The 15,343-nt window shown below is 44.8% G+C and overlaps 1 protein-coding gene across 4 annotated transcripts in view; it reads right to left on the bottom strand.

The window, feature by feature from the left end:
- Positions 1 to 12,779, bottom strand: part of LOC116753050 (SH3 domain-binding glutamic acid-rich protein-like) — a 63,290-nt gene extending 50,511 nt beyond the window's left edge. For 2 of the 4 annotated variants that reach the window (XM_032630484.1, XM_032630485.1), the window contains exons 1-3: positions 12,550 to 12,722; positions 6,314 to 6,409; positions 4,682 to 4,867 (exon numbers count right to left, since the gene is read on the bottom strand). In XM_032630484.1, coding sequence (XP_032486375.1) covers positions 4,682 to 4,867; positions 6,314 to 6,409; positions 12,550 to 12,594 — 327 coding nt within the window. In that variant the 5' untranslated portion in view covers positions 12,595 to 12,722. Of the gene's footprint in view, positions 1 to 4,681; positions 4,868 to 6,313; positions 6,410 to 12,549 lie in introns of all 4 variants that reach the window. The other 2 variants (XM_032630488.1, XM_032630486.1) reach the window with 2 other exon arrangements.
- Between the last annotated feature and the right edge of the window lie 2,564 nt (positions 12,780 to 15,343).

The raw sequence follows: 15,343 nt of genomic DNA, 5'->3' as shown, positions 1-15,343 counted from the left end.
TTAAGAATCCACCTGCCAATGCAGGGGACAACGGTTCGAGCCCTGGTCCGGGAAGATCCCACATGCTGCAGAGCAGCTAAGCCCGTGCGCTACAACTACCGAGCCTGTGCTCTAGAGCCCACGAGCCACAACTACTGAAGCCCGCGTGCCACAACTACTGAAACCCACACGCCTAGAGCCCGCGCTCCACAGCAAGAGAAGCCATCGCAATGAGAAGCCCACACACCGCAACCAAGAGTAGCCCCGCTCGCCGCAACTAGAGAAAGCCTGCAGCAATGAAGACCCAACGCAGCCAAAAAATTAATTAATTAAAAAAAAACAAAAACGGATAACCAACAGGGACCTACTGTATAGCACAGGGAACTCTGCTCAATATTCTGCAGTAACCTAAACGGGAAAAGAATTTGAAAAAGAATAGATACATGTATATGTATAACTGAATCACTTTGCTGTGCACCTGAAACTAACACAACATTGTTAATCAACTCTACTCCAATATAAAATGAAACTTTTTTAAAAAAGAGTATGTGCAGCTATGCAATGATCTCTGAGATATGGTTATTAAGTGAAAAGAACAAAGTGTATAGAGTACACCCCCTTTTTTAAGTGATGTGCAATTGTTAACACACATAGAAAATTCCTGGAAGGCCAAACAAGAAGTTTGCCAGCATTGGTTGGTCAATAGCAGGACCGGCTACATAATTTGCAGGCCCCAGTGCAAAATAAAAACAATGCTTCCCTTGTTCAAAAATCATTATGAATTTCAAGACAGCACCAGTAGAGCGTGAAACCAAGCTGAGAGCTCTCTTGAATGGGGTCTGGTGTGACTTCCCAGATGGCAGATACATGAAGCTGGCCCACCTGAGAGGAAGGAACTAGAGGGGGATGAAATGGGAGCGAGAAGAATCTTCACTGCAGGCAACGTTGGAACCATTGTAATTTTTCCGTGTGCACATCTATCAATTTTTCAATTGTCAAAAAATTTTATGAAAAATAAAAATTGCTCATCACCACTACCTCCCCCGATAAAACTTATTCTCCCTTTCTTTATCCAAGAAGAGTTGCAGTTCTTAAAAATTCAGCTCAGGGACTTCCCTGGTGGTGCACTGGTTAAGAATCTGCCTACCAATGCAGGGGACACAGGTTACAGCCCTGGTCCGGAAAGATCCCACATGCCACAGAGCAACTAAGCCCGTGCACCACAACTACCGAGCCTGCGCTCTAGCGCCCATGAGCCACAACTACTGAACCCTGAATGCCACAACTACTGAAGCCCCTGCACCTAGAACCCACGCTCCACAACAAGAGAAGCTACCGCAATGAGAAGCCCGCCCACCACAACCAAGAGTAGCCCTGTCTCACCACAACTAGAGAAAGCCCACATGCAGCAACAGGGACCCAATGCAGCCAAAAATATAAATAAATAAATAAGTAAATAAACAAACAAACATATGGTCAAATTCAAAAAATAAAATTCAGGGCTTCCCTGGTGGCATAGTGGTTGAGAGTCCACCTGCCGATGCAGGGGACACGGGATCATGCCCTGGTCCGGGAAGATCCCACATGCCACGGAGCAGCTAGGCCCGTGAGCCATGGCTGCTGAGCCTGCGCGTCCGGAGCCTGTGCTCTGCAACGTGAGAGGCCACGCAGTGAGAGGCCCGTGTACCACAAAAAAAAAAAAAAAAATTCAGCTCAGGGTTGAGGAATGTCTGGAGGCCAGGAGGTCTGGACTGGGTGGGGAGAGGAGTGTGGGGTACAGGGGAGGGACTTTTCCTCACAGAGCAAGTGCTCTCTACACTCTGGGAAGCTCCAACTTCAATCCCAGGAGAGCTGGACTGGACCATATGTTCCACTAAATAACTGCTTGCCACATTAAGACTGTTTGAACACACTCCCACATTCACAGGACTTTGAGCTAAGCCTCTGAGGGATCCTAACACAGCCATGTAAATTCACACAGCCTGTACTGTCCCCTATAAAGCCATGTCCACCCAGGACCTCAGAAAGTGACCTCATTTGGAGATAAAGGTATTTACAGAGGTAGTTAGTTATGAGGAGGCCATGTGGTACTAGGATGGACCCTATTCCAATGAATTTTTGTCCTTATAAGAAGGCCATGTGGGGACTTCCCTGATGGTGCAGTGGTTAAGAATCCATCTGCCAGTGCAGGGGACACGGGTTTGAGCCCTGGTCTGGGAAGATCCCACATGCTGCAGAGCAACTAAGTCCCTGCGCCACAGCTACTGAGCCTGCACTCTAGAACCTGTGAGCCACAACTACTGAACCCATGTGCCACAACTACTGAAACCCACACACCTAGAGCCTGTGCTCTGCAAGAAGAGAAGCCACCACAATGAGAAGCCCGCGCCCTGCCACAAAGAATAGCCGCCACTCGCTGCAACTTGAGAAAGCCCATGCACAGCAATGAAGACCCAACACAGCCAAAAATAAATAAATTATTTATTTATTTATTTATTTTAAAAAAAGAAGGCCATGTGAAGACACAAAGAGACCTGCAAGAAGACCATGTAAAGATGGAGGCAGAGATGGGCATAATATGTCAACAAGCCAAAGGATGCCAGAGATTGTCGTCAGCCACCAGAAGCCAGGAGAAAGGCAGGGAACAGATTTTCCCTCAGAGCCTCCAGAAGAAACCAACACTATTGACACCTTGATTTCAAACTCTGGCCTCCAGAACTGTGAGAGAATAAATTTTTGTTATTTTAAGACACTGCAATATCTCGGGCTGCCATAACAAAATACCATAGACTGGGTGGCTTAAATATCAGAAATGCATCCTGGGTGCAGCATAGTTGGGTTCTGCTCTCTTCCTGGCTTACAGAGAGTTGCCTCTGGCTGTTTGTTCACATGGTGAAGAGAAACCGTTCTCTCTCTCTCTTTCTCTTCCTGTAAGGGCACTAATCCCATCATGGGGACCCCACCCTCAGCACCTCATCTAACCCTCCCAAAGGCCCCATCTCCAAACACCATCACATTGGGCATTAGGACTTCAACATACGAATTTGGGGGGGACACAAACACACAGTCCATAAGAACCACCAGGTTTGTGGTGTTTTGTTACATCAGCCCTAGGAAACTAATGCAAACCCCCAACAACGAAACAATTCATGATTCAAATAAAAGGCCCGAAAGCTTTTCTGTAAATGGGCAGATCATAAATATTTCTGGCTTTGTGGGTCATATGGTTTCTGTTGCAACTACTCAACTCTGCCATCATGCAAAATTAGCTATAGGCACTAGGTAAGTGAATTAGTGCAGATGTGTCTAATAAAATTTTACCAAAACAGGCAGCTGCAGGCCTTGGCCCTCTGGCTATAGTTTGATGACACCTGCTTTAGGTGAGAAACGTAACAGTAAAGAGAAGCTAAACTAAAGGACCAACAGTTTTGTGCAGCAAGAAGAGAAGAGGTGAGTGAAGATTCCTACACCAGGCTCTAGCTTTCAGAAGTAGTCAGCTCTGGGACTTCCCTGATGGCACAGTGGTTAAGAATCCACCTGCCAATGCAGGGGACATGTGTTTGAGCCCTGGTCCAGGAAGGTCCCACATGCCATGGAACAACTAAGCCCATGAGCCACAACTACTGAGCCTGCCCTCTAGAGCCCGCGAGCCACAACTACTGAAGCCTGCGCACCTAGAGCCCATGCTCTGCAACAAGAGAAGCCACCGCAGTGAGAAGCCCATGCACCGCAACTAAGAGTAGCCCCTGGTCACCGCAACTAGAGAAAGCCCACGCGCAGCAACGAAGACCCAATGCAGCCAAAAGTTAATTAATTAATTAATTAATTATTTTTAAAAAGTAGTAGTCCGCCCTGGGCAATTGATTCCCTCTGCCTTCCAGAACCCGGATTGCTGTGTCTGAAAAACAGCCTAGAAGACTTAGAGGACCCCTAAGATAACTCCAGTTCTCATGCTCCAAAGCCCTTTGAGTTTTTAAATGTTTCCTTTCAACAATTTGATTTACTAAGCAGAATCTATAAACTCTGAGGAAAAAGTGATTTTATGGTAAAATGGACTACTAAATGTATAAAATAAAATTGTTATTATAATGAAATGTCCAGAACAGATTTTGGGTTTTGTGTTTGGGTGGTTTATGAACAACAGCTATTTATTTCTCAGAGTTCTGGAAGTCCAAGATCAAGGCAGCAGCAGATTCAGTGTCTGGTGAGCCCCCTTCTTGGTTCATAAATGGCCATCTTCTTGCTGTGTCCTCACAAGGAGGAAGGGTGTCCAGACCAGTTTTTAAACTGTTTAGATACACTTACACCAAACTCTACTTTTGCAAATTATTCTTCACAAAATTGAAAACATACCCAGTGTCCCTGTGGGAGCATGTATGTGTACCCTGCCAGGTTGACCAGAATTTCTTTCCAACTAAATGTGCATTTTGCTTGAACAAGTGACCTCAATTCTTCAAAACAAAATAAGGAAGCTAAAAGAATCCCAAGAACTTCTGAATCATTATTTTATTGTTTCCATCATTTTGTAAGTCTTAACTATTGATCCTTCACCATGGATCTACCATCCAGGTACTGAATGGTAGAAATAGATCATGACCTGAAAAATGTCAAAAAATTCAAATGCTGCCTCGAAATTGATCTGCTTTAAATGACTTCTGATAAACACACATGCAGAAGACTTTTCCAAAAAACCAAACCTCACCCCACAGTACTGCTCTTCGTTGAATATCTGTGGGGGCAGAGGAATCCCATTTTGAGGTTTCTTCTCTCCAGGAACGTTCTCTCTCATCCACCTCCGATTGTCTTCATCTCCAGCAATATCGAACTCCTTAAAATCGATTTTATTAGCTTCCAAAAAGCCCACTACTTCTTGCTGCTTCTTCCTAATCTGGTCAAGAGTAGAGAGATTACTATTAGACAGTTTGTAAAAAACCATTTTATTTATATTTACATAAATTAAGCCCTTCCTTCAACTGTACCACACAACACAAATAATATCCCTAAATATTTAAACAAGGAAATCCATAAAATCATAGCCCTTCACTCCATAGGATCAACAGGGTCATCATTTAAATTCTGAAATCTTAATTTCATCAATGTTTAAATCATTGATGTATAATTGACATAATAAAAATGGCAATGCTCTCATCATAGCTTTTATTTGAAGCCTTCAAAATACTTTTCATTCTCTGCTAAGCTTTAATGCCAAAAAATAAGTAAGAATTGTTTACAAAGAAAAAGATGATAGAGAGAAGGAAAAAAAGACAATTTACTATGAAACTCAAATACCAAGTACACCCACATTAAAAGGCACTTTACTCACAGTTATGAAAATAGGAACAAGTCACATTGAACAAAAGCAGTTTTAGAAATAATACAGGAAACTGAAAAGCCCACATGGAGATTATTAGAAGAGAAAGAGAGGAAAAAAGCTAGAAAAGTTGGTGGATATTTCTCCCAGAATATTGAAGAGAAATGCAGTAAAATGACCCTGTTCTCCTTTCGCACGCACACCCAGCTCTTCACCTGAGATCAGAGTGCCAGCCACACCTAAGAGAGAACATCCTAGGGCCCTTTTCTCTACCCTTGGTTCACGTACAAGGACTGTATCTACCAAATGCCATTTCTTTGTGAATGTGGCCATCTTGAAGGCTTAGAACTCCTTCCCCAGAAACAATTACAGTTTTCTCTCTTCAAAGAATTCACTCCCAGAATGAATGATGCCCTCTTTTATTTTTTTTATAAATTTATCTTTTTATTTATTTATTTTTGGCTGCGTTGGGTCTTCATTGCTGTGCACGGGCTTTCTCTAGTTGCAGCGAAGGGGGCTACTCTTCATTGCAGTGCACGGGCTTCTCATTGCAGGGGCTTCTCTTGTTGCAGAGCACGGGCTCTAGGCACATGGGCTCAGTAGTTGTGGCATGTGGGCTCAGTAGTTGTGGCTTGCGGGCTCTTGAGGGCAGGCTCAGTAGTTGTGGCGCATGGGCTTAGTTGCTCCACAGCATGTGAGATCTTCCTGGACCAGGGCTCAAACCCGTGTCCCCTGCATTGGCAGGCGGATTCTTAACCACTCAGGCAGATTTACTTTTAATTAAATATTCAGAAGGCAACATCCTTTATTCTGTCCAAACCCCTGTCTTCCTTCCCCCTCAAATACCCTCCTGCGACAGCCTCAGCCTGGCTGAGGTCCACTCCCTCCCCAGCATTATTTCCATCTCTATTAATCATGCCTCAGGACTTAACTGAATCACTGTGCTGTACACTTGAAACTAACACAACATTGTAAATTAACTATACTTCAATTTAAAAAAAGAACTTTAAAAGAAAATCATGCCTCCGGACTCGAGGTGGGATGGAAAAGGATTTCATTTTGTTCCACAGTTTCCACACAGATGAACATTTCCCGAAGTCTTGACTTATGTTTCTTCTGCTGGAAAGTCAAAGAAAGATGGAGAAAACAGGAGAGGAAGATCTGTTTATTATGTAAAAACAGAACTACCATACGACACAGCAATCCCACTACTGGGCATATACCCTGAGAAAACCATAATTCAAAAAGAGTCATGTATCACAATGTTCATTGCAGCACTATTTACAATAGCCAGGACATGGAAGCAACCTAAGTGTCCATTGACAGATGAATGGATAAAGAAGATGTGGCACATATATACAATGGAATATTACTCAGCCATAAAAAGAAACGAAATTGAGTTATTTGTAGTGAGGTGGATGGACCTAGAGTCTGTCATACAGAGTGAAGTAAGTCAGAAAGAGAAAAACAAATACCAGATGCTAAGACATATATATGGAATCTAAAAAAAAAAAAAAGAAAGAAAATGGTCATGAAGAACCTAGGGGCAAGACAGGAATAAAGACGCAGACCTACTAGAGAATGGACTTGAGGACACGGGGGGGGGGGAATGGTAAGCTGGGACGAAGTGAGAGAGTGGCAGGGACATATATACACTACCAAAGTTTGTGGTCCAACAAATTTTTAATTTATATGCATCAGTTAATTCAATTGCTAAATGTTTTCCTATAATATCTTTTTAGAATTAGAAATATAAAAATGGGGCAGCTCAGAGCAAACTGGGATGCTTTGATAAACAGAATATATTCCAGAATTTCTATGCTACCAGTCTCTACAAAAGAAGTTTTCCACTCTTTGACCATTTCATTGAAAGTAACAGTTACAGTGAATAAGTATTCTTAAATTTCAGGACTCCAGACACTTTTACTCCATACATTTTGCCTTATAAGATTGGGATTTGTGAAATTATTCCTCCTCTGCATTATTACGTTTGCTTACCAAACGTAAGATAGATAGCTAGTGGGAAGCAGCCGCATAGCACAGGGAGATCAGCTCGGTGCTTTGTGACTACCTAGAGGGGTGGGATAGGGAGGGTGGGAGGGAGGGAGATGCAAGAGGGAAGAGATATGAGGACATATGTATACGTATAGCTGATTCAGTTTATTATACAGCAGAAACTAACACAACATTGTAGAGCAATTATACTCCAATAAAGATGTAAAAAAGAAAAAAGAATCTGTTTATGATGATTCCTCTCAAGAAAAGCAATTTCGTCTACAGGAAATTGACTGACTGTTGGCTGCACGGTATTGTGCTACATTTTATTTCTCAGCACTGCCCCCAAATAAAGAAAAGAAAAATAAAATCTGCCCCTCCGGACTCCCCAAACACCAGCAACTTAAACTCAGTCAAGAGCATGGCTCTCCTGGCTGTTTGGAGCTCTTGGCTTCTGTCTGGGTCTGGAGAAGTGTCTTAGGATGAGCCCAGAGGAGGGAGAGGGGGAGCAGGGAGTGCACGAGCTCACCTGGCTGGCATGTGGCCTTTGCCCGCATTCTGATGCCCATGAGAGCAGGGCGCACCCCCCGGACCACCCCCCGGTGGTCCTTGTTCAAGGGTCCCTACTAGATGCTGCTCCCACCACAAAGTACAGCCTTTCTCCGTGTGGCCTCCTGAGCTGACCCTAGGGACACAGCATCAGCCCCCAAAGGTCACCCCCCCTTTATGGTTTCAAGGGTAGGGGTGTGCACAGCACCCCAGTAGCCCTCACCACAGATGCACTCCCCCCTGCACCTCTCACCCCCTCTCCCCTCTCCAGGGCACCGTGGCCATTGCTGGTCCCACAGGCTGCACCGTCCTTCTGGGCAGCCCCTCTGGAGGATCCAGGGTCCTTGGGGTGTGTGTCACTTGGAGGCTTTGGGACCTCAGTGGAGGCTGAGAGAGTTCTGTTTTCTTATCCTGTTACATTGAGAATTCCCTGGCGAACCAGTGCTTAGGACTCCGTGCTTTCACTTCCTATCCTGTTACATTGACTCGCAAGAATGTGCCATTCTCCTAGAGAACAGACTTGTGGTGGCCCAGGGGGAGGGGGTGGGGGAGGGGCGGACTGGGAGTTTGGGATTAGCAGACGCAAACTGTTACATAGAGAATGGATCAACAACAAGGTCCTCCTGTAGGGCACGGGGACCTATATTCAATATCCTGTGATAAACCATCATGGAAAAGGATCTGAAAACTGAATCACTTTGCTGTACCGCAGAAATTAACACAACACTGTAAATCAACTATACCTCAATAAAATTTAAAAAAAAAAAAATCCTCCTCTGTCCTGAAGTCACCAGCCAGTGTTGGTGACTGTGCTGCCTCAGAGTGATCTTTGGGTCTCTCGCTTGGCATGTTCCGTTTATTGTCTTGTACAGTGAGGAACCTTTCCGAACAAGCTCACCGTATTGTAGTAAAAAGCACGGTGCATTTGAGTGAGAGGTGACCTGCATTTCCATCCTGGTCGGGAAGGTTGCTATCTGAGCACAAGTTCTGCCCGTCCATTGCCTCATCTGCAAAATGGATAGAACGCCGCCTTCATCCTGGGTGCTGGTGAGAATTAAGAAAGCGTGGAAAAGCATTTTGCACCACAAGTCGAGAAGCTGTGCCGTCGGGCACCCTGGCGTGACGCGTCCTGACTGCCATGCCAGGCAAGAATTCTGATCACCATTTTTTTTTTTTTTTTTTTTTCGGTACGCGGGCCTCTCACTGTTGTGGAGCACAGGCTCCGGACGCGCAGGCTCAGCGGCCATGGCTCATGGGCCCAGCCGCTCTGTGGCACGTGGGATCCTCCCGGACCGGGGCACGAACCCACATCCCCTGCATCGGCAGGAGAACCCCCAACCACTGCACCACCAGGGAAGCCCCTGATCACCATTTTAAGATAACAAAGCTGAGGTGCCAGTGAATTAAAGAATTTTCCAAGGTTCACATCCAGATCCATCTAATTCAAGAGCCATGTTTTTCCCTCTATATTTACACTCAATCAAGACTGGAAAAAGGATTGCGAAATCCGGGGGCCACCATTAGGGTCTGTCCTTAAAGATGGTGGTCCAGGGTCTGTGCATCTTGAAAACAGGGAAGACCGTCCTCTCTCCCTTTGTCCCCCAACCCCTGTGGCGATGGCCTTCAGGAGGAGAGGAGGGTCATCCACGAAGATACAACAACTTTCTCCGCTACTCCCAGGGTCTCTTCACCCAAATCTGTGTGTAAAGTGGTAAAACATGGAACCATGCTTTGGCATCAACTGTTAAAATAGAGATGTGATACACAGCTGCATGCCTAAACCTCATCAAGAGGTTACAATTGGCTTTTTCCTTTTTCATTTATTTCATTCATCCAACAGAAGTCATAATGCCCTCTTTGACGAGGTCACAGGCAAGAACCTGTTTTTAAAGTATACAGACTGAAGAAATAAGTAGCAAATACCAACTGCCACACAGCGTAAGTACTGGCAGCTGCTCTGGGGTCGTCCTGCAAAGAAGCTTCTGGGTGAAATTCCCCAGCCGGGAAAAATCATTAGCACTGACACCGTGGGAAAAATCAGTTCTCATTCTTTAGGATAAGACAGAAATTCTTCCATTTATGTGGCTTGAGACAATTCTTCTGAAACATCATCACAGATGCAGATCTTCTAATATTAACTAATAAATATAACTACAAAAATATTGATTAATATTAACTAACATTAACTAATAACCAATAGTTATAATAATTATAATACTAACAGACCATAGCTGATAACCATAACATTAACTAATAATGATAGGACTTCCCTGGTGGTGCAGTGGTTAACAGTCTGCCTGTCAATGCAGGGGACACAGGTTCGAGCCCTGGTCCAGGAAGATCCCACATGCGGCGGAACAACTAAGCCCATGCACCACAACTACTGAACCTATGCTCTAGAGCCCGTGGGCCACAACTACTGAAGCGCGAGCACCTACAGCCAGTGCCCTGCAAAAAGAGAAGCCACCGCAATGAGAAGCCCGTGCACCGCAACGAAGAGTCGCCCCCGCTCGCCACAACTAGAGAAAAGCCCGTGCGCAGCAACGAAGACCCAACGCAGCCATAAATAAATAAATAAATTTTAAAAAACTAATAATGATAATATTTATTAAGTACTTGACACTCTGCTGGGCACCCTTTGCTTATTTCCTAAGTCCTCATGACAACACTATGAGTACTATTCTTACCCTCATTTTACAGATAAGGAAATTGAGGCTTAGCAAGGTGCAATAACTTTCCCAAGGTCACATAGTCCCAAGTGCTTTGCTTCCAGCAGCAGAATGAACTTGGATTTTCTAAGATCCTGGAATAAACAGTACCCCTCCAGATGCCCCCAGGCTAACTAAATCATGCTCCCAAACTTCAAGAATGTAGGACATCAGATTGTTCTAAGAAATCCATCAGTTTGTTCACTGTCTCCGGAAGGATGCATGGGGCCACACAGACCTGATCTATGGAACATGTAGAAGATTGGCAGATTAGTGGTAAAAGTTTCCAGCAATGAGTGTGTCAACAGCATATTTGAAGCCCACGAAAGCCATTTTCTACAAAAAAAATTTTTTTAATCTGAACAATCCGAAAATGTGCTTTTTGTAGATCAACTAAAAGTTTCTGAGGTCATCAACAGCCACAAAAGATTTTGCAGTTTTGCATTTGGAATTGTTCCTCATCGTTTTCTGTTAAAAGATGTTCGAGAGATCACTAAACAGTTGCCCACCAGTTGTGCTCAGAAGGAACGACCAGGCTCTTTTCTCGCGTTTTCCTCTCGTCCTCTCAGGAAACCGCGTGAACTTTCAGGGCTGGAGGGGGCGAGGCGGGGGCAACGCGGGTGGCATTGAGGAGCTGCCATTAGGACACTTCCCTGGGCCAACCATTTGTCTAGGGTATCATCCCTGGCTGATGGACCACTGAAACCCAAGCTGCAACCCGAGAAGTTCCAGGAATCAGATATAAAAGGAAACAGCCACTTTGCTGGTCTTCAACTCTCAGGATTAATAAAACTCTTTTTCTCTCCACAGCCTCCTAGATGCTAAAATGCTGGTCGAAATGTTGGTCCCAGATAGACACTGCAGGTTTAAACCTAAAATCAAAGCCTGAATCATTTCCAAGGATAAACGAGTCCCTCCCTTACTCCTATTTCTTAAGGCACAGAATGAAAGCTGGACTTAGAGAGATCGACGCGTGGTTCCCAGCCTGGTCCCAAGGAAATGAGACAAAGCAATGCTTTGGAGGTCGGCTTTTAGTACCTGTTTTTGGTCTGTCTGGATTCCTAGAGAATTTAAACCTTTAGCCTTAGAGATGTTTGTTCTTGTCACTGTGACATTATTATCCTCAAATAATAGCATTACACATGCTAACTTTACACTATCATTAGGATTTGCATACACAAGTTATTACACCCAGGAGTCATTTTAGTAATCTGGCCCATCATAGGCTCCAAATATTGTTACACAAAGTGTTATTTATTTGCAATTTTAAATTAGTCTGTCTCGCAAAAGGAATGGCAGAAACATTCCACCAAAAAAAAAAAGCCTCCCATTCTATCATATATGAGACACAACACGACACAAATCACATGTTAAAAGTTCTAGTATCGGGGACTTCCCTGGTGGCGCAGTGGTTAGGAGTCTGCCTGCCAGTGCAGGGGACACGGGTTCGAGCCCTGGTCCGGGAAGATCCCACGTGCCGTGGAGCAGCTAAGCCCCTGCGCCACAACTACTGAGCCTGCGCTCTGGAGCCTGTGCGCCATAGCTACTGAGCCCGTGCTCTGGAGCCTGTGCGCCACAACTACTGAGCCCATGTGCTGCAACTACTGAAGTCCGCGCACCTAGAGCCCGTGCTCCTCAACAAGAGAAGCCACAGCAACGAGAAGCCCACGCACCGCAACGAAGAGTAGCCCCCGCTCGCTGCAACTAGACCCACGTGCAGCAACGAAGACCCAACGTGGCCATAAAAAAAAAAAAAAAAAAGTTCTAGTATCAAACACACCCCCTTCCTTGAATCCCCTTCCACACCCAGCTGTCCCAGATCACACACATTTCTTCAACACCATTCAAACCAAGGCAGAAAGCAAAGGGCTCACAGGCTTACTTACACACGCCCCAAAAAGACATGTAAAGCCAGCACTGGGCCATACCCCCTCCTTCTACTTCCAAGTCTGAGTTATTCAGAAAATAGGACAGGAAGAAAGCCCCCAAATTCCATCAGACACCTACCGCTATGGACCCAGATGATGTGGCAACAAACACTTTGATAACCATTTTGAGAGTTGCAAAGAGGACTCCCCCCAACACACCCCTGCGAGGGAACGCGGAGTCAGACAAATCCTGACAGTGACACAGACAAGTGCCAGGTGGGGACTGGCCAGGGGCCCAAGCCTGTCTGAGCTCACGCCTCTCAGCTCGACTGAAGCCCTGCCTCTCCCACGAGCGGCCCAGGCACCTCGGGCTCTCCCCGCCATTGGCCAGGGAATATTTGGGGATCTGTCAGGAAAACAGTTGATTGGTTGATATAAGCAGCCGCTGGACCCTTTCCCTAATCACTCTGAAAGCCCGACAACAGTCCCTAAAAGGCAAGGCTGCGCTCCGCACCAATCAGAGACCTGCGGGGAGATGCCTCGGGCAGCGGGAGGTGGAGCCCCGGGTAGCGGAGGAGGAGAGAAGAGGAGGGAGGCGCTCGCCGGAGCTGGAAAAGCCAAACAACACCAGCTCGTTGCCGGAGGGGGACTTGTTTACAGGGTTTTTGGCAGGCACACAGCGCGGGTCAGAACAGCCACAGAAGCCTTTACCTAAATAAAGAGCGGCTTCCTTACTTTAAAATTTTCTGGCAGATTAAAAAAACTCAATGCCCTTCAACTGGAGTCAGCTTTAATTAATCTCCACTTTAATTCTGTGATGCATATGTCATGCTTTATTATATTTTGCTTCAGATAAATTTCACTGAGCAAGAAAAATCAAGGGAGCAGAGTGGGTGAACATTTACTCGAGAAATGAAGTTTGTCATTAATACAAAAGATAGGCCATCTGGATCAGCAATAAGGCTCTGTTACTAAAGAGTGTTTTTAAAGGCTGCATGATTTTTATTCTTACACCGCTCGGCAATGGCACCTAATGTACAAAGCGTGTATTTTAATCAGACAAGGCGGCATGCTAATTAAACAATACTTAATAATTGTCATTATCATTTATGAATACTCACCTTTTACCACATTCAAGTCTACTCTGAGGAATACCTGGAAACTTAATGAAACCTTCAAACACAATTCCTATGGATAGAGTTAAAAAGTAAAAATAATCATTGTTTTGCATTGAAAAAAAATTCAATGAACTGTCATACACTAGATTCCTTTAGGAGTGGCCTGTTCCCAGTTTTCCCCCTTTACCACCTGTTTCTCCTGAAGAACAGAGGCCGACAAGCTGAGGACCGTGTCAGGTTTCGCTGACATCCCCAACCCGGCAGGGAGGGCTGGCTTACAAGCAAATTGCTTGCACTGTTTTAGAGACTTTGGGGGGAAGAAATGAATGATCTATTTGTAACAGGCTCTCTCTCTGTGTCTTATTTGTATAGATAATTTGAATTGTGTTAAACGTTAGAGACATTAAAAATCTACTAAGAAGCCCAAATGGTAGCCACCCCACTCTCCTGGTGGGTTTCAAAGTCAAGATCAAGGTCTTTAGGGGCAAAGGCAGGAGGGTATATTTAGTCTTCTTAAGATGGCTGAGTCACTCTCTTAGTTTAAGTCCCTGACTGATCATGAAGGTCGTGGCTGTAAGATCCTGGGACCGGGGAGGGATCTTTGGGTTTTGACCTCCAGCCCCTTCACCAGAGCCCAGAAGGTCTGGAGGCCTGCTCCCCTTCCCCTCAGGTAGATGCCCTCCACAAAAGGTCACCCTGACCCTAGAATATAGCTCAGCTTCATTTAGATCAGGATGAATGGTTGAGATGACCCCGCAACAATTTAACTTAGGGCATGCAAAGTTTACTCCCCAAATTAGGTGAAGATGACTCATGGTTCCCCAAATTTAAGTAACAAGCATTATAAATTTTATTTATTTTTAACATCTTTATTGGAGTATAATTGCTTTGCAATGGTGTGTTAATTTCTGCTTTATAACAAAGTGAATCAGCTATATATATACATATATCCCCCTATCCCCTCCCTCCCGCCTCTCCCTCCCACCCTCCCTATCCAACCCCTCTGAGTGGTCACAAAGCACGGAGCTGATCTGCCCATGCCATGCAGCTGCTTCCCACTAGCTATCTATTTTACCTTTGGTAGTGTATATACGTCCATGCCACTCTCTCACGTCGTCCCAGTAAATTTTATTTTAAAGCCCACCAAAATTTTATTTTAAAGCCCACCATCATTTTTGCTTTTCTTCTTTGCTGTATTTTCCAAAATTTCTACAGTGAGTATATACTATTTTTGTCATACGAAATATTTTTTCAAACACCTTAGTCTTAAACCCACCACGTGAGCATACTATTTTGCTGCAAATATTATTTAAGAAAGTAATAAGTTCTGTGTATTTCTTAATGCCTTTGTAAGTTAGTGACATAAACTGTGGCTCATGTGCCCTAGAGAATATACATCTGCTGATCATATAGTATAACTGAGGAAGACCCTATGGGGCCTCCCTGGACAGACCCCTCCTCCCATATCCTCTGCCTGCCTCTTGTCTGTAGAAAAGCTATAGTTATCTCAGGCCTCCCCTGAGTCACAAAAGCCTGGCTCAAGAATTAATGATTGAAAGGATGTGAACATGTAGTGACAAAAGTATCAGCTGGGCCAGGAGAACTGGTAACAATTTAAACAGTAAATCAGCCATGTGGCAGTCACAGAACCTTTAGTTCCTCCCTGAAGGACATGGATAAAAGTATTTGATGCACATTCCTGAGCTGTTTTACGGAGACTAAAGCCTCCACCAAATGGAAGAAGCTAACTGCATGATGATGGTGAGCACGTAGCCCCCAGAGCAACTGGAGCCTGAGGATTGATGATGTTAACTC

Source organism: Phocoena sinus, chromosome 4 (genome assembly GCF_008692025.1).
Source record: "Phocoena sinus isolate mPhoSin1 chromosome 4, mPhoSin1.pri, whole genome shotgun sequence".
In the NCBI taxonomy this organism is placed as follows: Eukaryota; Metazoa; Chordata; class Mammalia; order Artiodactyla; family Phocoenidae; genus Phocoena; species Phocoena sinus.
This window is presented reverse-complemented; position numbering and strand designations above follow the sequence as displayed.